The 24,656-nt window shown below is 38.4% G+C and overlaps 4 protein-coding genes across 5 annotated transcripts; all 4 read left to right on the forward strand.

Moving 5' to 3' along the window:
* The first annotated feature begins 1,566 nt into the window (after positions 1-1,566).
* EMB1467 (NADH-ubiquinone dehydrogenase) lies at positions 1,567-7,583 on the forward strand. Its single transcript, XM_086593169.1, is given in 10 exon segments — positions 1,567-2,105; positions 2,179-2,205; positions 2,208-2,424; positions 5,141-5,435; positions 5,816-6,190; positions 6,524-6,548; positions 6,551-6,585; positions 6,588-6,672; positions 6,675-6,735; positions 6,737-7,583. Coding segments are annotated over 10 exon segments (2,238 nt in total). The 5' UTR covers positions 1,567-1,675; the 3' UTR covers positions 7,425-7,583.
* Positions 7,584-9,786: 2,203 nt separating this feature from the next.
* On the forward strand, positions 9,787-11,744 carry CYP703A2 (cytochrome P450, family 703, subfamily A, polypeptide 2). Its single transcript, XM_086558644.1, has 2 exons — positions 9,787-10,912; positions 11,013-11,744. The coding sequence occupies exons 1-2, from the start codon at positions 9,959-9,961 to the stop codon at positions 11,646-11,648; spliced, it is 1,590 nt and encodes a 529-aa protein (XP_086414770.1). The 5' UTR covers positions 9,787-9,958; the 3' UTR covers positions 11,649-11,744.
* Positions 11,745-14,566: 2,822 nt separating this feature from the next.
* LOC147521131 (alpha,alpha-trehalose-phosphate synthase [UDP-forming] 6-like) lies at positions 14,567-17,876 on the forward strand. Its single transcript, XM_086593212.1, has 3 exons — positions 14,567-16,907; positions 17,000-17,273; positions 17,371-17,876. The coding sequence occupies exons 1-3, from the start codon at positions 14,857-14,859 to the stop codon at positions 17,659-17,661; spliced, it is 2,616 nt and encodes an 871-aa protein (XP_086449338.1). The 5' UTR covers positions 14,567-14,856; the 3' UTR covers positions 17,662-17,876.
* Positions 17,877-18,860: 984 nt separating this feature from the next.
* On the forward strand, positions 18,861-22,008 carry LOC147521132 (MAC/Perforin domain-containing protein). 2 transcript variants are annotated; one of them, XM_086593252.1, is made up of 8 exons: positions 18,862-19,208; positions 19,387-19,628; positions 19,800-20,001; positions 20,091-20,165; positions 20,476-20,662; positions 20,946-21,115; positions 21,207-21,271; positions 21,355-22,008. In XM_086593252.1, the coding sequence occupies exons 1-8, from the start codon at positions 18,951-18,953 to the stop codon at positions 21,974-21,976; spliced, it is 1,821 nt and encodes a 606-aa protein (XP_086449378.1). In that variant the 5' UTR covers positions 18,862-18,950; the 3' UTR covers positions 21,977-22,008. The 2 variants fall into 2 exon arrangements, with proteins under 2 accessions (XP_086449407.1, XP_086449378.1); XM_086593281.1 differs by lacking the exon at positions 20,476-20,662 and having other exon boundaries at positions 18,861-19,208; positions 20,990-21,115.
* The last annotated feature ends 2,648 nt before the right edge of the window (positions 22,009-24,656 follow it).

Genomic DNA, 24,656 nt, shown 5'->3' on the forward strand with positions numbered 1-24,656 from the left:
TCTTTTTAAAACCCATTTGCTTCCTATAGTTTTACAACTAGGAGGCAAATCCACTAACTCCCAAGTCTTGTTTTGCATGAGAGAATCTATCTCACTTTGAATAGCTTCTCTCCAAAACTCGAGTCGAAGAGCAGGCAAGAGCTTCTTCTATGGAGGAGGGATCTCCATCCAAAGAAAACGTCACAAAATCAGATCCTAGATCTTTAGCGACCCTAGCTCTTTTACTCCTTCTTGGTTCGATTCACGATTAATACGTGTCCCTATCATGCAATCTAGATACATCAGAAGCAGAAACATCTTTGGTAGGGGTCTTAGAGGAAGATGCACCCCCACTATTTCTAGATAAAGGAATAACGTTGAGACCTTTAGTTTGGAACGTTATTTTTTGACAATAACGTTGAGAGTTGACCAAACGTTACACTCTCTCAATCCTATAAAAACAAGGCTTTACAGCAGACCAAATACACCAGTTTTTCATATCTTTCCTCTCTTTAAGAAAAACTTTTCTCCCTGATAATGGCAGTAGACTATTAGTTCTTGTTCTCTCTTCCAGTTTTGGTTTTTCTTTGACAAAGGGTGATCATCAAGACTTTACAGAGGCATTTGTATCCCTGGAGGTTCCGCGGTAATGCATGCGCACCAGGAGGAACAGACCCGCAATACCTTAAAGAGAGCGACCTAGTCCGCGCCTCAGCTTCCAATTTCATTGTTAATCCTGTTTTTGCAGATTGTTTTCCAACAATTTTAAGGTACCAAAAAAAAACGTTTTCCTTTTTTTTGTTTGTAAACATACCAAAAACGATTAAAATAACCAACATATGTATTAGTTATTGGATATGGATATGGATATGAATTAGTTAATAGATATGGATATGGAATTAATGGATCAACGACAGAATTCTTATGTATCCATTTCTCCCAATATGCTCACAGTGAGCCACGTCAGCATATTTTTTTAAAAAGTCCCTATTTAGAAAATAATTACTCGCCTTATTTTAATTCGGTAATTACCAAAATAACTTTAGTATTGGTGTACTTTGTAATTTCTTAAAATACTTTTTGGTCTTTTCAAATATTTCGAGAAAAAAAAAAACAAAACTCACGCATGATTCTACTGTTTTTTCAACAAAGTTCACATATCTCTTTCCCAAAATTATGTTAATCACATTTTTCAACAAAGTTCACATATCTCTTTCCCATTTCCGTTTAAATTGAATGATTACACTTGATAGTTGTTACAATATTTAATTTTCATATCTACTAAGGAAAAAAGGCTTTTACTTATGGTTTTTGGGTTTATTTTTCATTTATACTAAATGGAGAAAAAAAAATGAAGATACTAAGCCCGGCCATAGGACGGGCAGATTAGCTAGTTTACAATTAGAGTAGTAAAATCCTAATGGCACTTAGGTGACGCCTATATGGAGGTGTAATTTTACACCCCCATCGGAGATGCCCTTACTCATTACATACATGACTATTATACATCGGATGCATTGATGCAGAAATTGTGGAAATAGTGAAATAGGAGACATATTTTGATCGTTTGACATTAGTGATACAGTAATTGTTAACACGTGTGAACCACACTCCTAAAAAAAACCCAGAAACAAAATCGAACTCATCTCGATTCCTTGACAACAACAAAGAGAAAGAGAAAGAAAAATTATTAATAATGGGGTTCGCTCTATTAGCACTTCGATCCTCGAGATCCTCAACAACAACAATTTTCAACCGCTGCTTACCAATTTCAATTTCTAGGGCAATACCATCAACACACAGATGGATAGTCTCAACACCTGAGCTCCAAAAACCCGAAGCAGCACCCGGGCCCCAATTAATTCACCCTCCTAGAAACCCAGTAGGTGGAGCTAGGGTCGAGTTTACTAACCCTGATGACGCAATCGAAGTATTCGTTGACGGATTCCCCGTTAAAATTCCAAAAGGAATGACCGTTTTACAGGCTTGTGAATTAGCCGGTGTTGATATTCCTCGCTTTTGTTATCATTCGAGACTGTCTATTGCCGGTAATTGTCGTATGTGTTTAGTGGAAGTCGAGAAATCGCCTAAGCCTGTTGCTTCTTGTGCTATGCCTGCTCTTCCAGGTAATAAATTTTAGTTGATTTTTTTTATATTTTAGGTGATGGGATGATTTATTTGGATTGGTTTGATTGGTAGGAATGAAAATTAAGACGGATACGCCCATTGGCGAAGAAGGCGAGAAGGAGTGATGGAGTTTTTGTTGATGAATCATCCACTTGACTGTCCAATTTGTGATCAGGGTGGAGAGTGTGATTTGCAGGATCAGTCTATGGCTTTTGGATCGGATCGGGGACGGTTTACTGAAGTGAAGAGATCTGTTGTTGATAAGAATCTTGGACCGTTGGTGAAGACGGTCATGACTCGTTGTATCCAATGCACAAGGTTTGCAGTTTACAATAATTTGTTTCTTTTTTTTTAGAATGCATTGTTCAATTTTTTACTGTTTAGTTTAGCACAGAGAGTTAAACTTTGTATGTTTAGAAAATCTTAGTTGTACGACAGATTTGGACACTGCTCAACTGCTCATTGTAATATAAATTCGTAGAATTCGTTATCAGGGGAAAATCTGTAGTACCTTTGATTGCCATTTGTTGTTAAAGAAAAATGGAGTCAACATTGTTTGGTTGGTTGCATATATTGTAGAGGAACTCGGTCCTTGTTTATTCTTAGGGTGATGGTCTTCATGTCCCATATTTGTTGCAGTGTAACCTTTAAAATCATGTCCTCTTTGGCTAGCGTGTTTATTCTTTCAGGCATCTAATTGTGGATTGGTAGTGTAACTTATGCGAGACTTCACCTTTCTTGAAATATGTATATACCTGTTCATTTTTCCTCCTAGGACATAATATTTAAGAGTATACCGTCAAACGTAGTCACTAAAAGGTTTTGAATACTGATTGAAATAAAAGCTTCCTCTCTTTCCTTTACATATCTTCTTCACGCTAACTATCATCCTAGAGCAAAATACCATCTTCCTTTAAGCATCTAATATGCTGTAGAAATCAAATAATCAATAGATGTGATTGTTTTTGAAGTATCTTCGATACAGTTTTCTCTCTACAAGTTCTTTACCATTCCAATCAACTAATTATTGAGGTTTGTTCTCTTATCTCCATTCCGAGGGAGCCATCTTCTCCATCAAGTAAACCCACACAGGTTGTTCCAATGGTTTGTTTTTATCAAACAAGCGAAGCGAGTGTTCTTGCACTAGGGTTGTTTAAACTCTTCCTCTTATTTCCCAATTCTATATATTAGCTATTTCTCCACCAAATCTCTCCTCTTTTTCCTCTTTCCTCCTTTCCCTCTTCTCTTCTCTTCTCTTCTTTTCCCTCTCCAAAACCTCAATTCTCTTCTTCCTCTTCTTGTTACCTGTTTTTTTGGGCTTTGAAGTTTAATAAATCAAACTCAAGCAATGAGCCACAGTTTTATGCACCCCAGTATCTTGACAAAGACATAATTTGGTTTCCCTCAAGGGACCTATCACCACTGTTTCCCAAGTATCTTCACAATCTGAGAGTTCAAAAACCTCATAAGTTTTATTAAATAGGTGAGAAGGTCTTAAAGAATAACCAGGCAACTAAAACTGTGAATCTCTAATTTAAGTTGACAGAGAGATAATCAAAGTGGATTTTGCTCCAGAGTGCTCAATTTTCAATTTTCTCCAGGGAGATTATTTTTAAAACATTATTTTACATATGACCTGTAAAATGCACACAGTTTATTGAATTATATTGCGAATACAGAAAATTAGTCTAGAGGACTTAGTTATAAATATTTAGTAGTCCTAAGACTCTTCTTAAATTTGTTTAGAATTTAATACCCCAATTTGACCAGAATATGGAACTAACCACTATTATCCAACTTTACCAAGAATAGACGAAAATATCCTCACTTGGAAACAAACATAACCGACTATCTACCGAGTAATATAGTGGGATACAAAATAAAAAATTAAATTTCACACAAAAAATTCACTCATAACTACCTGCCTTCACATTTAAAAATGCATATAATGAAAAGAGGGCATCTAGGGTGCATCAGAGTGTATGAGTGTGAGGAATGAGAGCCCTTGGACAATACTTTTGTTTGCAATACACTAGTACTTGTGCCTATATGAGTGGCCGATATGAGATGCTATCTGGCTGAGTACACCCTGTGCAGACTAGCTTTTCGGTAATGAAAAAACTAAAAATATTATGTCTCCAATATTTTGTGGAGGCATTTGACATTAGTCGTTAAGTCTAAATTCCAAACCACTAGACATTAAACCCAAAATCTTTATAAACTAGACCCTAAGCCTAAACCCTAAACCTTAAGACACTAAACCCTAACCCCTATAAACTAGACCCTAAGCCTAAACCCTAAACCTTAAGACACTAAACCCTAATCCCTATATTCTAAATTTATAAACAATAAACTCTAAACCAACCCGTTTCATTTAATAGTAGTTAATCAAACCCACAAAATAAATAATCAAATGCATTTTGTATCAGATTTTAAAATCGTGTGTATGCATTTTAAAATATATAGGTTTATAACGTGGTGCATCTGCATTTTAAAATATATAAGTTTATAACGTGGTGCATCTGCATTTTAAAATATATAAGTTTATAACATGGTGCATCTGCATTTTAAAATGTATAAGTTTATAACGTCCACATTCGGATGAAAACAGGTAGTAGTGTCAAATTTAACTTTTGGAGCAATACACCGTACTTTTTGCTAAATTCTATTCAAACCCAAAATATACTCTTTTTGTTCTAGTAGTTATCTTATCTAAAAGTAGTTATCTTATTCAATCTTTATTCTGGTAGTTATCTTATCTACAAGTAGTTATTTTGGAAGGGTGAAAAAGAGAATAATTTATATTAAAAAATAACAGGTGGCACCTAGTCTCGAGTCAAAAGCTTAGATTCTAAAGATTTTCTATAAAAAACACTTATGGCGAATAAAAACAATGTAGGGGTATTAAAACCCAAAAAAATTATGGATAGGGCTTTAGAGTTGTTTTTTTTTTAAATGAGACTCTCTAGCCCAATTTCTTGATTGCGAATACTGGAATTAAATTTTAATGTGACCTCGATGTTTGGTCCAACAGGTGCGTTAGGTTTGCTACTGAGATTGCGGGAGTTCAGGATCTTGGCATGTTAGGACGTGGCAGTGGAGAGGAGATTGGGACTTACGTTGAGAAACTTATGACAAGTGAGCTTTCTGGGAATGTCATAGATATCTGCCCTGTTGGAGCTCTCACTTCAAAACCTTTTGCTTTTAAAGCTCGAAACTGGGAGTTGAAGGGGACAGAAAGTATTGATGTTACAGATGCAGTTGGTTCCAACATTAGAATTGATAGTAGAGGTCCAGAGGTCATGCGTATAGTCCCAAGATTGAATGAGGTATATTTCTTTTGCGTGAACTTTAACCTCTTATGTTTTTTTCTGGTCACTGCCTAACATTTTGTTCTTAGCATAAAAGACTCTCTTTGATAATTTCTATCATTTATCTTTTTCACCGCCCTGAGGATATACCTGAGAACAAATTCAAGCTTCAGAACCTTAGATATCAATTTTTATTTTTTATTTCCTTCTTTGTGTTATGATTTACTTGATATCAAAAGCCTGCTTCTTTATATGAAAAATAGGAAAATATACGTTAATATAGTATATGAGTTTCTCCTTTCTATTTGTGGAATAGTTACGAGTTAGTCTACACACATTTATGTTATCTGTTTGAAGTGGTAGTATGAGGGCAATCTGCTTCGTTCTTCTATTTTCAGGACATTAATGAGGAATGGATATCAGACAAAACACGTTTCTGCTATGATGGTTTGAAAAGGCAGAGATTGAATGACCCCATGATTCGTGGCCCTGATGGACACTTTAAGTCTGTGAGCTGGCGTGATGCTCTTGCTGTTGTTGCTGAAGTTGTCAATCAAGTAAAACCCGAGGAAATTGTTGGAGTCGCTGGAAAGCTCTCTGATGCTGAATCCATGATGGCGCTGAAAGATCTCTTGAACAAACTGGGCTCAAATAATGTTTGGTGTGAAGGAAATGGCCCACAGCCTTGTGCTGATTTGCGTTCAGGCTATCTATTGAACAGTACTATTAGTGGTCTGGAGAAGGCCGATGTTTTTCTTTTGGTTGGTACCCAGGTATTGTCTCACCTCTTCTCTACTTCGCTTATGTAGTTTAAATTTGAAAAGGTTTATTGATGTAAAAATGTACCAACGAGATGCTATCTGTTTAAATGTATCTATAATCAACCACCCATTTCTTCCCCAAATATTCACATTATAGGAATCTATTTTCACTTATACTTGATTCTGGTTCTTTGGGTACATGCATTCACGTGCTTGTGTGTATATCTGAGCCATGCTTTGTTTCTTTGTCAGGCTAGATTCAATGCATTATCTGTCATATTTCTAGCAGGACTCTTTTCCTAAGAATATATTATTCTAATGGTCTGGTTGGGTTTTTAATGGCAGCCTAGGGTTGAGGCTCCTATGGTTAATCGAGAATCCATAAAACAGTCAAAGCAACCCAGGCCTTAAGGTGGGATACATTGGTCCACCCACTGATTTGAATTACGACCACCAGCAACTTGGCACTACTCCCCAAACACTGCTTGAAATTGCACAGGAAGCCACCCATTTTGTTCTACTATATTATCTGCAAAAATCCAGCCATCATTGTTGGCGAGGAGTCTTTGAACGACGGACAAGGGCCTTAATTTTGTCTGCTGTTGAAGCCATAGCTAAGCTTGGAAACGTGGTAAGACCTGACTGGAATGGTCTCAATTTCTTGCTTCTTAATGCTGCCCAAGCTGCTGCTCTAGACCTTGGTCTCGTGCCAGAGACTGAGAACAGTATTGAATCTGCAAAGTTTTTGTATCTAATGGGTGCTGATGATGTGAGTTTGGATAAGCTCCCTGGTGATGCATTTGTGGTATATCAGGGACACCATGGTGATAAGGGCGTATACCGTGCAAATGTCATCTTACCTGCTTCAGCATTCAGTGAGAAGGAAGGTACCTATGAGAATACTGAAGGGTGTGTTCAGCAGACATTGCCTGCAGTGCCAACGGTTGGTGATGCTAGGGATGATTGGAAAATTATCAGGGCCCTTTCAGAGGTGACTGGTACACGGCTGCCTTACGATTCAGTTGGGGCTCTTCGGACACGCATCAAAACTGTCGCACCAAACCTCTTGCACATAGATGAGAGGGAGCCTGCCACTGTCTCTCCTTCATTGAAACCTGAATTCCCTTCTGAGATGAGTACAGCTGCATTCAAAAGTGCTGTCGAAAATTTTTACATGACTGATTCTATCACCAGGGCCTCCAAAATTATGGCTCAGTGCAGTGCTTCGTTACTCTCAAAGAAGTGAGAACATCGGATTGACGTGTCCTGTACTGTTTTGTAGTTTGCCAATTTATGCCCTTTTATTTTTAAGCAGTAAGGTTTGGTGTAAATTGAAACACATTTTTGCAGTGCCATGAAGAAGTTCTCATAAATGGCCTTTTTAATGTCAAAATTTCCATGTAAAGATGTTTGTTGTGGCCGGTTCTTGTTTGTTTTATGGTTTTGCTTGGACCCAAGATATAGCAAACCGTGTACCAAATTTTACCCAAAAAAAACCGTGTACCAAATAGAATTAAAAGCACCTACAGAGTTAAGAATACTTAGAATATGATTCATCACACTTCTAGACTGCCAACAACACTCCTCAGCAAGACTATTCAGAGCCTTTATAACATTCTGATTATCTCCAAAGTCCACCCTCTCGCAGCCTAGATCCTTAGCTAGCAAGGCTGCAACTTCAGCAGCCACTAATTCCTCTGAGGTAGTTGCCCTGAAATTCCTAACTGCAACCTTCAGAGTTTCACCTCCCCCAGATTTGGCTATTGCTCCAGCTGTTGTTTTGCCACTAAAATGTCCCCTCTGTAAGCCGAGAAACAACTTTAGTAGTATTTGCTGCCTTTCTTCATTCTTGTAATAATACCACTGTCGTTGGACTAATTTATTTGGATGTCCACTATTGAGAGAAAGCTTGTATTTGAGTATTGGGTTGTCCAAATACTCATCAATTCTTTGGTATTTTCTTTTCTTTTTTTTTATCTTTTTAATACATTTAACTTACCCAGCAAAAAAAACTTGAAATTCATTATAATTTACTTGAACTGAAATCTGATTTTTGACTAACTGCTGTTAAATTTCATGACATATTCGCATAGGAATTTTATCTTGCATTGATGTCAAAACAATGCTCGTAAACCTTCTTGCTGGTCATAAATCGGAAAATATTAGTCAAATATCGATTATCGAATGCATCACGGCATTGCAAGTAACGTTGGAAAATAAAATACAATATTTCCTGTTTTCGCGATAGTCACGTCCAATTTCGTGATGGTGGCCTTAATGCTGAACTCAATCGAGATAAATGCAATATGGCAATGCACGAAATTGGCAATTAGATCATTCAACTTTATCTGAATTGTATGGGAATCATTTTCATAACGAAATTAACCGACCAAAACGATTCTCAGTTTCATTATTGGGCCATTAATATCTCCTGACTCCTGTCCATGAAACAAAGAAAAGACACCACTTAGAAGCACCAGTTGAAAGAAAGTGTTAGCAGGGAGCATGACTAACTTTATGCGATCAAGTGGGCTAAATGGAAACAGACGCATTAGTCTTTGGTTCAAATGATTCTTTTGCCATTTCTCATTGTAAAGCAACTGGTGATTATTTGAGACTAGTTCACTGCATGTAGACGGTAACTGAGTTGTTAATAATAAAACCTTTTCTTCATCAACTAATTCAAGCCTTTGAAAATCTCATACGTATTTTTATTACCTTTTCCCTATAAACAATACGCACAACTTAAATTCATCAGCGTTTTCTGTATTCCCTTTTCACCCCTTGAATCCAAGCGAGAGAATTTTTAATAAGAGAATCGCTTGCGCTATTGAAGGGGGTTTTAGTCATTCTACTAGATTGGAGATTTTGTCGTTCTATTCTACCCTCCCGATTCATTCCAAATAACTCCACTAACAACTAAAATTAATGATACGAATTATCTATGTCCTACACTCCGAATGTGTTCCTACATTTTCAGATTTTCTAGAGATCTTTAGTATATGTGAATGGTAGAGAGAAAATATTTGTGGAATAGGTTTGGACACGGAATCTTCATTTCCCTGCAGTGGGAAGTGGTCCAGCAGTCACTTTAAGTGTGTTGTACCAAACGTGTCCCAGACAATTTACAAACTGATCTCCATCCTAATATTAACCATCCATTTCCACCATTTGAACCTACGAATCAAGTGGTTGGTACTTTTATACTCGGCACAATGCGCACCACTGGGCTTAAATGCCTTAATTGATACCATAAATTCAAAATCTGACCCTAAATTTGAATGACTAAAATCTGTAGCTAATCCAAGAAAATTGGCCAAAATTGCACAAATCAACTAACAAAATCCATTTGGCGAAACAAGTCAAGGCATTCGACTCACTTCACCATCTTTTCCTGGATAAAATGAACCTGTAGTTCATTTTAGCTTGGACCATGTCAGCTCATGATTTTGTTGCAAGAGTGGGATAATCTTTCTCTCGTTCAGTTGAGCAATAAGGCATAAAAAAGACCGGTTGTTATTACATGTCAAGAAAGTGGTCATTGTAATGTTTAAGTTTATTTTTAGAGGTAGGTGCAGCAAAGAACCTGAACATGCCAAGATTGTGATGGGTTTGGCTATTAAATAACACTTCCTACCTAAGAAGGAAAATAAATCAGTTTTGCACTGAATGGCACAAGAGGGAACAAACTTCATTGTGCTTCCATGACTGTTTGCAAATGTCACATATGTTTTAGTTTTGGTAGCTGAAAATCAAGGATTTGGCAACAGTGAAATTGGAATGGACTTTGGCACTGTGGATTCAGCATCTGTGACTCTTGCATCTTGTGCAATCCTTCTTCTTCTCTTAACCACCATACTATTGTACTTGAGAGTCACGCATAGAAAAATTGAAAGATTGCCACCAGGCCCACCAAGATGGCCTGTGTTCGGAAACCTTCTGCAATTGGGTCCCTTACCACACAAAGACTTTGCGAACTTTTGTGAGAAGTATGGGCCACTTGTGTATTTGAGGCTTGGGAGTGTGGATGCAATCACTACCAACGACCCTGAAATCATTAGGGAAATCTTACTACGACAAGATGAGATATTTGCTTCCAGGCCGAAGACCTTAGCAGCGGTGCATCTAGCTTACGGTTGTGGCGATGTAGCATTGGCACCACTAGGCCCACATTGGAAGCGGATGAGGAGGATCTGCATGGAGCACCTACTAACAACTAAGCGACTAGAGTCCTATGCGGAACAACGTGCCCAAGAGGCTCGACATTTAGTTCGAGACGTATGGTCTAATGTCCAAGCAGGTGAGGTTGTGAATTTGAGAAAATTGCTTGGTGCATTTTCTATGAACAATGTGACTAGAATGCTGCTTGGGAAGCAATATTTTGGGGTCGAGTCAGCTGGACCGGATGAAGCAATGGAGTTTATGAACGTCACCCATGAATTGTTTTGGCTTCTGGGGATCATTTATTTGGGTGATTATCTGCCTATTTGGAGATGGCTTGATCCCTTTGGATGGGAGAAGAAAATGAGAGATGTGGAAAAGAGAATTGATGAATTCCACATGAGAATAATTGAAGAACATAGGAAAGTGCAGTCACATTTGGAGGAAAAATGTGATAAACATGACCAGAATTTTAAGGAAGGAACAAGAGATTTTGTTGATGTGTTGTTGGCTTTGCCTGGTGAGGATGGAATGGAGCACATGGATGATACAGATATCAAGGCTCTGATTCAGGTATGAAACTCGATTTCACTACGTACACAAAAACATTTACCCAAGTTTAATTCTTCTAGTGGTCTAGTTGTTAGTTGAATTTGTTGGTATCTCTCTGTAGGACATGATAGCAGCAGCAACGGATACATCTTCAGTGACAAATGAATGGGCCATGGCTGAGGTGATCAAGCATCCACAAGTCCTCTTCAAGATCCAACAGGAGCTTGATACAGTAGTCGGCCGAAACCGCATGGTCACCGAGTCGGACCTACCTAACCTCAACTACTTACGATGCGTCGTTCGTGAAACATTCCGAATGCATCCAGCAGGTCCATTTATGATTCCACATGAATCCATCAAGCCCACACAGATCAACGGCTATTACATTCCGGCAAAGACACGTGTATTCATCAATACTCACGCTCTTGGACGAAACAAAAAAATTTGGAACGATGACATTGATGTATTCCGTCCAGAGAGACATGAAGTGACTGATGGTAGCAGAGTGGAAATAAGTCATGGGCTGGATTTTAAAATTTTGCCGTTCAGTGCTGGTAAAAGGAAGTGCCCAGGTGCACCACTTGGTCTAGTGTTCGTCCTCATGGCACTGGCCACATTGTTCCATTGCTTTGATTGGGTTCCACCACCAGGTGAAGAGATTGACACAACTGAGGTGTATGGGATGACAATGCCCAAGGTTAAACCATTGATGGCAATTGCCAAACCACGCTTACCAAGTCATGTATTTCTGAGCTAGCAATTTAACTACGTAAATATAAATTGGACCAAGCTGTAAAATGACTCCGGTTCACCAAAGATACCAAATATTAAAACTGCTTAAAGTTTTTTCTTTTCCTGGTAGGTGATAAACCAAACAAACTTCCATCTTTCAACCCTAAAGTATTAAAAAGTACTCGAAGAATACGGTGTCCCTTTGAATGTGGCTCATGGTTCATATTATCGCAAAAATTGTTCTCTTTGACATCAAATCAATCAATTTGATACGTATTTCGGCAAAAAGAGAGGTGGTTTACCTTACCAATTACCACTAATATACATATTTGAGTGTTTTGATTGACGTCTTAATCAAGCATCACGCTCATTAAACATTTCGTGACGTTTTAATCAGTAGCAAAAAATACAAATAAGTGCCCATCATTTTCAATATTAGGAGTATAGTGAAAATAAAATGAGATTGCTAATTTGCTACCATTAATTACTATCAGCATGATAACAGTCATATCCTCATCCTCATATATATATATATAATAACGGGAACTTTGTTCTAAAGAAGATAAAAACAATACTAAAAAATTTAAAACCTTATCTACAAGAAGTATGAAATTATGAACACATGCATCTATTGTAAATATCAAATTTCATTATTTTTACTCAGTTTTATTGGAGTATTGCTTTGGCTTATGGCGGTTTAATATATACCTCCTATGTGGTAGCTTTTGTATTGCAAATTTGCAATGGACCGTTCATTGGAAAAGTTTTATGTGTACAAATATTCTTGTTGAAATGAAGTAGCGGCTAATGACAGACTAAGAGTTATCCAAAACCATTAAAATATAATTCGTGCCTGTGTCCATAAGCTGAGATAAGAAAAGGAGTGCAAATTTATATTTGTGATGGTCTTCTTTTTACATTATCTAATCTAATAGCAACTTGTTTCTTGCAGATACTCAAAGTGGATACTCAAAGTATCCACAATCATCAGCCCCGAATATCCAAATCTCTCGTGGACAGTGGACTATACTGATGGATGTAAAGTTCATCCCTTTAATTCGATTCTGTTTTCAAAGTGATCAAAACTAATAATTTTTAATATGATCTCGCTATATGAATTTCAAATAAACTCCACAATCAAAAATTGATTTATAAAATAAATTGAAGACTTATTTTTGGTAGATAATTTCTACAAAATATCAACTCAAACAAAAATATTTAACTGTCAAAATTTATTTTAAAATGATTTTATAATATTATAAGCAAATCTTAGTATGTCTCGACATCTATAAAAATGCTGGGTTTTTTTTAACGATAATCTATATTATAAGGAGAACATTTCCACTAAAAACCAACTTCTATTTTATTATTTTTTATAGTGATTTTTTTTTTTAGAATTTGTTTAAGTGGGGTTCATTTAACGGGTAGGTTTTTAATATATATTTTCTATATGCAATCTTATATGATTGATGTATCTGTATTGGAAAATATCGGAATGAATTAGGTCACGGCCAAAATTGCAAATGAGAGAAGTTAACAGTTGGCAGCAAAATTATTCGTCACATTTTATACTATGATGATCCAGTGATATTAGCTGGATTCATCCAAAAGTAAAATATGTTAGCTGGATTTTGAACCCTACCAATGAGTAAAATGGGCTTTTCTGCAAAATCTCAGGTAAGAGTAAGAAACTCTGGGATTGAAGTTGACGGCCCTTCTTTACGACTTGACCTAGTTTTGGTCCCTGTATACTGTGATATATATTTGAGAAGAAACCTCAAAATGAACAAGGACACGTGTCAGCAACCCACTTCTCTATACCAAAAAATGCCTTGTTTCTATTGCCAGTAAGCCTTATCCATAACAGTTATTAAAATTAAATCTAGGCTTGTGATAGACACATGCTTCTGGGACCCACATGGGTAAGTCCAATGTGCAAAACAGCTGTTCTGGCCTTTTAACTGGTCGGAATTCAAAATATCCCCCGAGACAGAAAAATGTCGGCAATTGGAAATCCGACATGATACATAAGATTGGTGATCTCATAAACCAGTGTGTAGATAAGTGTTCTGTAATTTTCACGTGGTTTTAGTTTGGACCAACAGGATTGTTGCTGATATTTGTGGGCCATACTTCACTGGCCTTGCAGCCACGTGGCGATTTAACCGAAGAAGAACCAATTCTGACATGACATTTGTTAAACAGCAGCGGGGCAACAGCTAAGAGCCTAAAAGACTTTCGGACAGGAATTTATGGGTCCCATTTTAAGGTCTTTCCTTGGGGCTTGGGCGGATTTACTTATTTCTCATGTCCTTCTTCCAAAGATATTTGGTACTTTGACGCTCTAGTTCTGGATATTTTGACATAAAATTCACTTCTATTTTTGACATAATTTTCACCCCCTTTTGTTGTTTTATTTGCAATTTTGCACTAGCCTCCCTTTTGTTTTATTTTCACTCATAGGTTCAAATTGTAAATATACTTTTTTATTTTTTTGTAATTCTCTTCATATTTTGGAATACTTTTATAGAGATCTTAGGCGGATAGAGAAAAATTGTTCTCATGGAACTTTCAAAAGAATTGACCGTTTTTCAAAATCTAGATGCAGATGCAGACCACTACGTGGTCAAAAATTGAAAACTACACTCTTTGAATCGAATTCCAATTTTTCCTCCATTGCAATATACTAGCATATGTGCAGAAAAAAAGTGAATTCAAAGTGGTTTTGTCCATTTTATTTTATCAAAACAAAATTCTAATAGTAAACATTTTATGTGATTATTCCACGTCAATAAACGAAAAAAAGTAATAGAAGTCCTCTTATTAAGGCTTGACTAGAAAATTTTAAATGAAATTGATTGTCTTACAACATTAACAACTTTGTAAGGAGTTGAGTGAAAAAAGCTGAATGGATAAACAAGAAACAGATAGATTGTTGTGGATATGGGCATATGGCAGGGACTCAACAGTGTATTTAAAAGATTTAAAAATAAAAACAAATTTAAAGAAGCTGCTGCTCTCCAATGTTGCCAAAACAAATTAGGTGCTCACTCTCTCTCCTCAAAGTACTAAAGTTAGCTTTCAGAGTGTGTTCCAAATCTCTTCCCTTTCCAGTAGTAAACTTCCCCCATCTTTTACAAACACTTTAATCCCAACTCATTAGATTCTTTTTTTATCACTCACTCTTCTTTAAAAAAAAAAATTAAATTAAATGTTCTAAAAAAAAAAAAAAAATGGTTTCAAGATCATACACAAATCTGTTTGAAGTAGCTAGGGATGAATCACAACTCTCACCATCTTTCAACAACCGCCGTCGGATACCACGTATCATGACAGTAGCAGGTATAATCTCAAATCTCGAGGTAGAAGAATATGATAACATTTCTGAAGCAAGCGTGTTTTCTGATACTTCAACTAATAATATGCCTCGAGATAGAACTATAATTGTAGCTAATCAATTACCCATTAGAGCCAGTCGTAAAGTTGATAACAAAGGTTGGGTCTTTACATGGGATGAAGACTCACTTTCACTTCAACTTAAAGATGGTTTGCTATCCTCAACCTCATCATCATCATCTGAAGATCGTGATGAAGTTGAGGTTATATATGTTGGTTGTTTAAGAGAAGAGATACACCCAAGTGAACAAGATGAAGTGTCTCAAATTCTTCTTGACTCATTTAAATGTGTGCCCACTTTTTTACCACCTGATCTTTTTACTAAATTCTATCATGGCTTTTGTAAACAACAACTTTGGCCTTTGTTTCATTATATGTTGCCACTTTCACCGGATTTCGGAGGCCGTTTCGATAGATCATTATGGCAGGCTTATGTTTCTGTTAATAAGATTTTTGCTGATAAAATACTTGAAGTGATTAACCCAGAAGACGATTTCGTATGGGTGCATGATTATCATTTGATGGTATTGCCTACGTTTTTGAGAAAGAGGTTTAATAGAGTGAGGTTGGGGTTTTTCCTTCATAGCCCGTTTCCGTCTTCGGAGATATATAGGACTTTTCCTGTTAGAGAAGAGCTTATAAGGGGTTTGTTGAATTCGGACTTGGTTGGGTTTCATACGTTTGATTATGCGCGGCATTTCCTTTCTTGTTGTAGTAGAATGCTCGGTCTTACTTATGAATCGAAAAGGGGCTATATTGGTTTAGAGTATTACGGTCGTACTGTTAGTATTAAGATCCTTCCTGTTGGTATTCATATGGGTCAGCTTCAGTCTGTTTTGAGCCTTCCGGAGACGGAGGCCAAGGTTGGGGAGCTAATGAAGCAGTTCTCTGATCAAGGGAAGATAATGTTACTTGGGGTTGATGATATGGACATATTTAAAGGGATTAGCTTGAAGTTATTGGCAATGGAGCAGTTGCTTTTACAACATCCTGACTGGAGGGGGAAGGTTGTTTTGGTGCAGATTGCTAATCCTGCCAGGGGGAGAGGGAAAGATGTGAAGGAAGTTAAAAATGAGACGTACTCCACGATGAAGCGGATTAATAATACATTCGGGCGACCTGGGTACCAACCTGTCGTCTTAATTGATCAACCACTTCAGTTTTATGAAAGAATTGCTTATTATGTTGTTGCTGAATGTTGTCTGGTGACAGCTGTTAGGGATGGTATGAATCTTATACCCTATGAATACATCATTAGTCGACAAGGGAATGAGAAACTAGATAAGGTACTGCATTTAAGTGCATCTACCCCTAAGAAGAGCATGTTAGTTGTTTCGGAGTTCATCGGGTGCTCTCCGTCATTGAGTGGAGCAATTCGAGTGAATCCATGGAACATTGACTCCGTGGCTGAAGCAATGGATTGCGCTTTGGGGATGGCAGAGGCAGAGAAACAGCTCAGACATGAGAAGCATTATAGGTATGTCAGTACACACGACGTTGGGTATTGGGCTCACAGCTTCTTACAAGATTTGGAGAGGACGTGTCGAGATCATGCGAGGCGTCGAACCTGGGGTATTGGCTTTGGGTTGGGATTCAGGGTGGTTGCACTCGATCCAAACTTCACGAAGCTTTCAACGGAGAATTTAGTATCAGCTTACAAGAGAACTAAGCATCGAGCAATTCTTCTCGATTATGATGGCACTTTGATGCCTCAGGCTTCATTGGATAAGAGTCCGAGCTCTAAAACCATTGAGATATTGAACGAGCTGTGTAGAGATGAAAACAATGTAGTATTCATTGTAAGTGCTAAAAGTAGAAAGACTCTCAGTGAGTGGTTTTCTTCATGTGATAAGCTGGCAATAGCTGCTGAGCATGGATATTTTCTAAGGTGAGCAAGTTTAGCTATTGTGTTATTAATTTGTTAAGCTTAGGGGCTGATATTGGTGCATGTTACTAACCTTTGTAATACTCTCGTCGCAGATTGAAAAGAGATGCAGAATACGAGACATGTGTGCCTGTTGCAGATTGTAGTTGGAAACAGGTTGCAGAGCCCGTGATGAAGTTGTACACTGAAACAACTGATGGGTCTACAATTGAAGATAAGGAGACATCTCTTGTTTGGTCTTATGAAGATGCAGATCCTGATTTTGGCTATTGTCAGGCTAAGGAACTTCTTGATCATCTCGAGAGTGTCCTTGCGAATGATCCAGTTTCTGTGAAGGGTGCGAAGAATGTTGTAGAGGTTAAACCACAGGTCTGTACACTGATATGTTTTTAAATTAACTTTATATGTTCCTGCCATGATTCTGATATTTAGACTGCAACTTAAATTGGAGTTTGAATATGTGCAGGGTGTGAACAAGGGGCTTGTAGCCAATCGTTTACTTAAAACTATGCAGGAAAGGGAAATGTTACTGGATTTTGTTTTATGCATAGGAGATGACAGGTCTGATGAAGACATGTTTGAGGTGATCACCAGCTCAGTCGGGGGTCCAGCTCTTTCTCCAACAGCGGAAGTGTTTGCATGTACTGTTGGTCGCAAACCCAGTAAGGCTAAATATTATCTGGATGACGCGGGGGAAGTTGTTAGATTAATGGAAGGCTTGGCCTCTGTGTCAGAACAGGTCCCGACCTTCTCATAGAACGTTTATAATTCACAAGATAGATCAGGGTGTTTTCGTTGGCTTTCTTCCTTTCCGTTTTATGAACTTGTAGGTGTTATGGCTCAAGTGTTGTTGTAAACTACTTTACTGTTACCACAAGATGTTTAGGTATTCGTAGGGGTTTGAGTCCATCTGGTACACTTGTATATAGATCTTTACACAATAAATCTTCACCGTGATGGAATTTGCAGCTTTGAGTGGACTATTGTGTGGGAAAAGATGACAACTCTCTAAGAAAATTTGCCCAAATTAAGGCCCACTAAATGAATGACGAATCATCTGGTCATTACGGACTCAGCCTAGAAGCGGTCATTGCTGGTCTAATAAGCTAGCCTATCAACCAAGTCATTCTGACCTATATGATTTGTACCTTTCACACTGGACTATTGTTTATTGGGCATACCAAAGTGCCAAGAATTCTATAATCCATATAAGAAAAAGGATCCCCATAAGGAAATGACCATGTTGGCTCCAAATCTATAGGCTCCATTTCCAGAAGAGTATAATTCCTTTCTGGTAATTATCGATTGCCAAAATTATGGATCTATATGACAAAACTATGTAATGTCTGGAAATCACGTTTGTGATTTTTGCTGGTTGGCAATGCTGAAAAACGTTAACTTGTCTTCATAGTTCTAGAGCATATCATTTGGTGCGTGGAAAATTGATTATAGAAAAGCAATAAAAATTTCATAAAGCAATCAAATAAAAAATGTAAGTTAGATATCAATCAATCTGCCATACTAAGCATTATGGTGGTTTTGATTTGCTTTCAACTCATCTACAGCCTCGGATTAAAGATAACATCTCTCTAATGTTAAATGTCAGTTCAAATGTGAATTTGAGCTAACATCTCAATTATTCGTACATATTTCAACAACAACACAGTGTCATTTATGTATATCTATAGGGCCATATCTATATTCGGAGACAATTCAATCATATACTCAATTATGTGGATTATGTCTATCAAGGGCGCATTAGTCCTTTTTGAAAACAAGCTACTCGAAACTGGTGTGAAAGAGATTAGATAAAGAGGAGAAAACAAACAAAAGATCGCACCAAAGTGTATAACCATACAATAATCAAGAAACGTATGAGCGACCATTCCAACACTCGACGACTTTAGCTTATGATATGGACTGAAAATACTCGTTTTTGACATTCTCTCAACATATTATATTTCAATAATAATGTTTCGTCTTACTTAACATTATCTCTATATTCGTTCTCGATGGTGTGTGTGAAGCTAAGCCGTTCATAGAACTATGGAGGTAAAAGGAAGTGATGTGAGTTATAGAATAATGGAGAAAGCTATAAACTGTTTAGGGAAAGGGTTTGATATTACCTCAGATTTTCGATTGAAGTACTGCAAAGGTGATGGAAGGCTTGTCATGTTGAACGAAACTGAGAGGCGTGACCTTGCAGTGCCAGGAGTTGGAGTCCTTGAGAACGTACCTGCTGATATAAAATGCGATAAAGGAGACTGTACCCGGTATCAATCTGATGTTCTTGAGTTCAATCAGGTAAAAAGTGTTATGCAGTTATGCACTGTGTGAGATTCTGAACCTTGTAATCGTAACATTCATTTAGCACTGGAGTAGCCAAAAACCAGCTATGACTAGAGATATTTTGGTTATTTGAAACCACTCGTAGCGTATACCACTATGTATATATTGCTAATATATATATATATTGGTGCAGATGTCAGAGTTTTTTAACAGGAAAAACTCCATACCTGGAAGGGTTCCCTCAGGACTGTTGAATTCTATGTTCGGATTCAACAGCGACTCATGGGCAGAAGATGGAAAAAACACGAAATGCCTAGCTATTGATGGCTATTACATTGTTTGCGTTAACCTCCATATTGACCGTTCTCCTCTCTGCCTACTAGATGAAGTTCAAAATGCAGTTCCAACCACTTGGGATCCCAGTTCTCTGGCAAGGTAATCGGAATTACCACAAATCTTATCAATCGATTTACTGATGTACTCCTTGCATATCTGTCAATATTTTACGATGGGAATGGGAACTTTTTTAGCCTTGCTAGTACCTCTGCATTGATGCGTATGCTTGACTGTTTGATATATGTTTTTTCTTTTCTTTTTTTCCCCCAGATTCATCCAGAAATATGGAACCCACATCATAGTAGCACTAAGCATCGGAGGTCAAGATGTGGTCCTCGTCAGACAAGATCAATCATCCAATTTGCAACCGTCTGACCTCAAGAAGCATCTGAATGACCTTGGTGATCAATTATTTACTGGGACTTGCGTTCTCCATCATTCTCATTCCAAGAAAAAAGACTGCAAAAGCAAGGTCAATTATCATGCTCCAACAGTCCCTAACCATTTTCGTTTTAGTTGTTCAAAGCACTGACTGTGAATACTTTACACCTTGATTTATAGGCACCGAAGGCTTTCAATGTCTTTGATCCACAACCAAAGTTTATCAATACTTTCTCCACTGTCACAACAAAAGATGTAAGTGTCAATGATCATACTGATCCTTATGTATGTTGGTCTAATGGTCATGTAGTGATAAATTTCATAACAATACCAATTGGCTTATTTAGCTAGGAAAACACACGCACACACATTATACTATGCAGCATTTGGTATTTCTAGGTAAGGTATGTACTATATGGAGAATTGAATTAAGAAGCACATAGCATTCCCTGATGTATATCATTAGGGAACGAAGACCGCCAACTTCTGCTCATTAGCTACATCTCTTAAATCTCATTGAGGACAGTGTTCTTGATAATGTATGGTACGTCTAATGAAATTGCAGGGAATCACAGTACTATGTTCCAAGCGGGGAGGGGATGCATCAATTAATAGTCACTGTGAGTGGCTTCAAACAGTCCCCTCGGCACCAGATGCCATAAACTTTACCTTCGTGCCCATCACTTCTCTTCTTAAAGGTGGTGTTCGTGGCAAAGGCTTCTTGGCTCATGCCATCAACCTCTACTTACGTTGTAGGTTTCTTCTACTCCTCTGTATTCCCTTCAATCTAAATAGTTGCTGTAAAATATTAGAAAAAGTACAATGAAAATTCCAATATCGCTGCCATTTCGAGCATCCGAACCCCTTCAGTACTGATGTCCAATTCCTATCAAGTCTTAAGGTTTTTCATTACACAAAGATAGGTACTGAGAATTTTAGACGCGCTACGTGATTACATTGTGTACTCTCATTATGTGATTTCCTCCACTTAATTAGGTTGATTCTTGATTGTGCATATTTTCCTCACTTCTTCAGATAAACCTCCTATAGCTGATTTGCAATACTTTCTGGACTTTCAGTCTCACAAGTTATGGGCACCTCTTCATAATGATCTTCCTTTGGGTCCTGGAACCAACAGGGTTGTCACGACTCCATCTATCCATTTCAACCTAATGGGCCCGAAATTATTTGTAAACACAATTCAGGTAGAGGCTCATATATTTGTTTCAAAATTCAAACAATAGTTTCTGCCTTTCTATGGGACATAACATATTGTTGCATACTTGGGACTATCAGGTAATTGCTGGAAGAAGGCCAGTCACAGGAATGAGGTTGTATCTCGAGGGAATAAAGTGCAATAGGTAACGTTATAAGTTATAAAACTTATGCTTCACCGAGAAAAAACTCCAAGGTTGATTACTGAAGTCGATTGTCAATTGCTCAGGTTGGCCATACACTTGCAACACTTATTAAGCACACCAGTGGTTCTTCGAAACAAGATAGATGCAGTATCCACATGGAAAGGAACAAACGATATAATCAACGATCAATATTTTGAGGCTGTCCAATGGAAGAAATGTTCACATGTATGCACAGCACCTATTGAATATGAACCTAATGAACAAGTCGCTGGAAAAGACATCGCATTTATGGTTACCGGAGCTCAACTTCATGTGGAGAAGCATGAGTCTAAGAATGTACTTCACCTTCGACTGATGTATTCTAAAGTCTATGGTGCTTATATAGGACAATCAGTTTGGGAGCAAGGTCCGATGGAATCGTTACACAGCTCGAGTTTATTCACGACAATTAGTACGTCAATTCTAGGAAATAATTCTGAGAAAGAGAAACCAAAATCAATGGTGATAGACTCAGGTGTGTACCCAACGGCACCCCCTTTGCCATGGCAAACACGAAAGCATTTAAGATTTGTGGACATGTCACAATTATGTAAGGGGCCACAAGACAGCCCTGGGTACTGGATACTCACTGGAGCTAAACTAGATTTGGAGTTGGGAAAGATTTGTTTACATGTAAAGTTTTCTCTTTTATGTTTTACTGGATGAAAAACAATATCATAAATGCTGATTACTTCATATATGCGGGTGATAACAGCGCTCTCCATCTAACTCTCTCCTTCTTCTTTGGTAGACTACCTAGTTGGGCATAACCTCCCCCTCCCCCTTCTTCCATCCCGGAAACAACCCCCGGATTCTAATACAATGATTGATCCTTCCATCTCAACACCCTCCCAATATCTTCTTTTGTTAATCTCTGATTTGCTCAAAGACCAGGCCTGTTGGCAGTAGGGTACCTGGTTCTGTTGGGTCTTAGTTGTTCGGTATACAGCTGTGATAGGAGCGATGAGCAACTCCACAGATATAGAAATAGCTCAGGTTGAAGCCAATAGTAATACCAACCAGATTGAGGCTCTTCAACAGAACATGAAAAACCTGTTCTTTGGAAAGAAGAACCAGGTTATAGAGATAAACTGTATTAACATAGAGGAAACTATCAATGAGGAGCTCACTCTGGTCGGGAAGCTCTATGGTGGATATCCTCTACAGCTGGAGGAAGTTGGAAAAGATGTACATAGAACCTAGCAAACAAAAGGCAGAATAACGCTTGAGCGTCTAGACAGAGAACATGTCAAGATCATATTTGAAAAAACACAGGAATGTCAACATGTGCTTAATAATAGACCTTGGATGCTGGAACTCCTGGAAGACCACATTTTCTCTGTAAAGAAATGACTTAGAGGTAGGAGGTTGGAAGATTACCATTTTGAATTAGTTAAGTTCTGGGTTCAGATATGGGATCTCCCAAGGGAAATGATTAATAAAGCAAACGTCTGGAAGATTGGAGCTGAACTGGGGAAGGTCATGGAAGCAGATATAACTTGTCCACTTGAATTCAACCAACCGGTGGCTTGAGTCCGAGTAGAGATGGATGTTAAGGAAAGGTTGCAGAAGGACCAACAGATCAAATTTGAGACAGGAGAAGAGCTAGTGGTTAGACTCAAGTATGAAAAGTTGGAGGTGGTCTGCTACTTCTGCGGTGTCATTGGGCACGACCAACTTGCATGTAGAATACACAACCAGCACCGATATGAGTTGATAAAATGTGGAGGAACTCTTAAGGATGTCAAACAAAATTTTACTAGCCAGATGAAAGCAAATAAGTTCTACAATGGGGTTGTTTTTTCTGGCAAACAATCCCTCACTATAGCTAACACCCCATCAAAGCTCAAGTTTGAAGAAACTCCGGCGTCGGAAAGAACGAACTGGGTTTATGGTAACCGGAAAACTTTGGCAAGAACCAAACAGGACAGATGGGTCGGGTCAACGTCAGATGATACAGGGGATGGCAAAGACAAAAATAAGGACACAGAGGTGGGGTCTGAAGCAGGGCACACAACAACAGATGCAATGGCTACTCCAACGGTAAGTTTTCAAACGGTCACTGTGACAGCAGAGCCTAGCCCAAATGTTGAACAAGACACTGGGCCTCAGGCCCAGAGATCAGAAGCAGAGGCACAGGGGATTGGGCAAGAAGGCCTAGTTGGACGGGAAAAGCACCAAAGCCCAACGGTTAACCAGATGGGTCTAGATCTTGTTATGGTGGACACCAGTGAGAGCTTGGGCTTAAAAGTGTTTGGCAAGACCTGGGACAAAGAGATGGAGGCCTAGCTAGTTCAACAATGGATTCGAGCATTCCTAACAAATCTGACTCGGTAGAAGGGATGGTTGACAAGTGTTTTCCAAGCAGGTCAGATGAGGCTAGTTCTTGTGACCGGCCTACAAACCTGAGTGCTTATCCATCAACCACAAAAGCAATATCAGGTTCCAAGAATGGTGTCTCGAGCCTCACAAGTTCTGAACCAGTCCAACAAACAGAAAAGCAGGAGAACCAAGCAGATCAGAAACCCCTCTTCCACAATAAGGCTACACGTGGTAGAGGGTTTAAAATCATGGCTTCCCGAGGTGGGCGAGAGAAGGGTTCTAGATCTGAGTTAAAAGCAAGACTGGAAAAGGGAAAAAGGGAGCAAGGAGAGAAGTCTCAAAGGAAGGAAAAAAGGAAACTTGATATGAGCTACGAGAAGGAAGGGGATATGGTGATGAATGGGGGAGATGGATGGGTCAGAAGAAGCAAACGGGTAGTTGAACAACATTCAAAGAAAGCTAAGCAAGTGGCAACTGATATGAGAAGTCAAAGGAAAGGGCACCTTCTGATTCCACCGAATGGCCACATAGTGCAGCTCTCGAGTGACTCAGCAACATCCACTTTTTCAGAGGAGCACATTGAAATAGATACAACTACTAATCCAACCCCAACAGAATCGGAAGGTACAAATGATACAACAACTAATGAATTTGGAGTCTCGGAAGAAATGAATGGGGAATATCAAGCACCAATGGAGGTATACTACTCGGATAATGAAGAGGAATTGGAAAATGAATTGGGAAATCATAATCAAAAGGATATGTTGGGGTATGAGGCAAATGAGAAAAAGCCGATATACCAACCAACACCATTGGCCATGGATGATTCTACTGTGGACCGCAACACTCTTCAAGGTCAACAAAAAGGACAGAGGGAACAAAAGTATGCTGGGCAAAGCAATCCAGAGTTGCAGCAGAGGCTTGAGGAAGAGTATAACATGGGGGTTCCTTACAGTGGAGGTCTGTCTTCTCCTCCAGGGTTCGTGGCGGCTATCCCATCACAGCTGCCTTGGTACCCATGACG

Source organism: Coptis chinensis, chromosome 1, assembly GCF_015680905.1.
Source record: "Coptis chinensis isolate HL-2020 chromosome 1, ASM1568090v1, whole genome shotgun sequence".
NCBI classification, from domain to species: Eukaryota; Viridiplantae; Streptophyta; class Magnoliopsida; order Ranunculales; family Ranunculaceae; genus Coptis; species Coptis chinensis.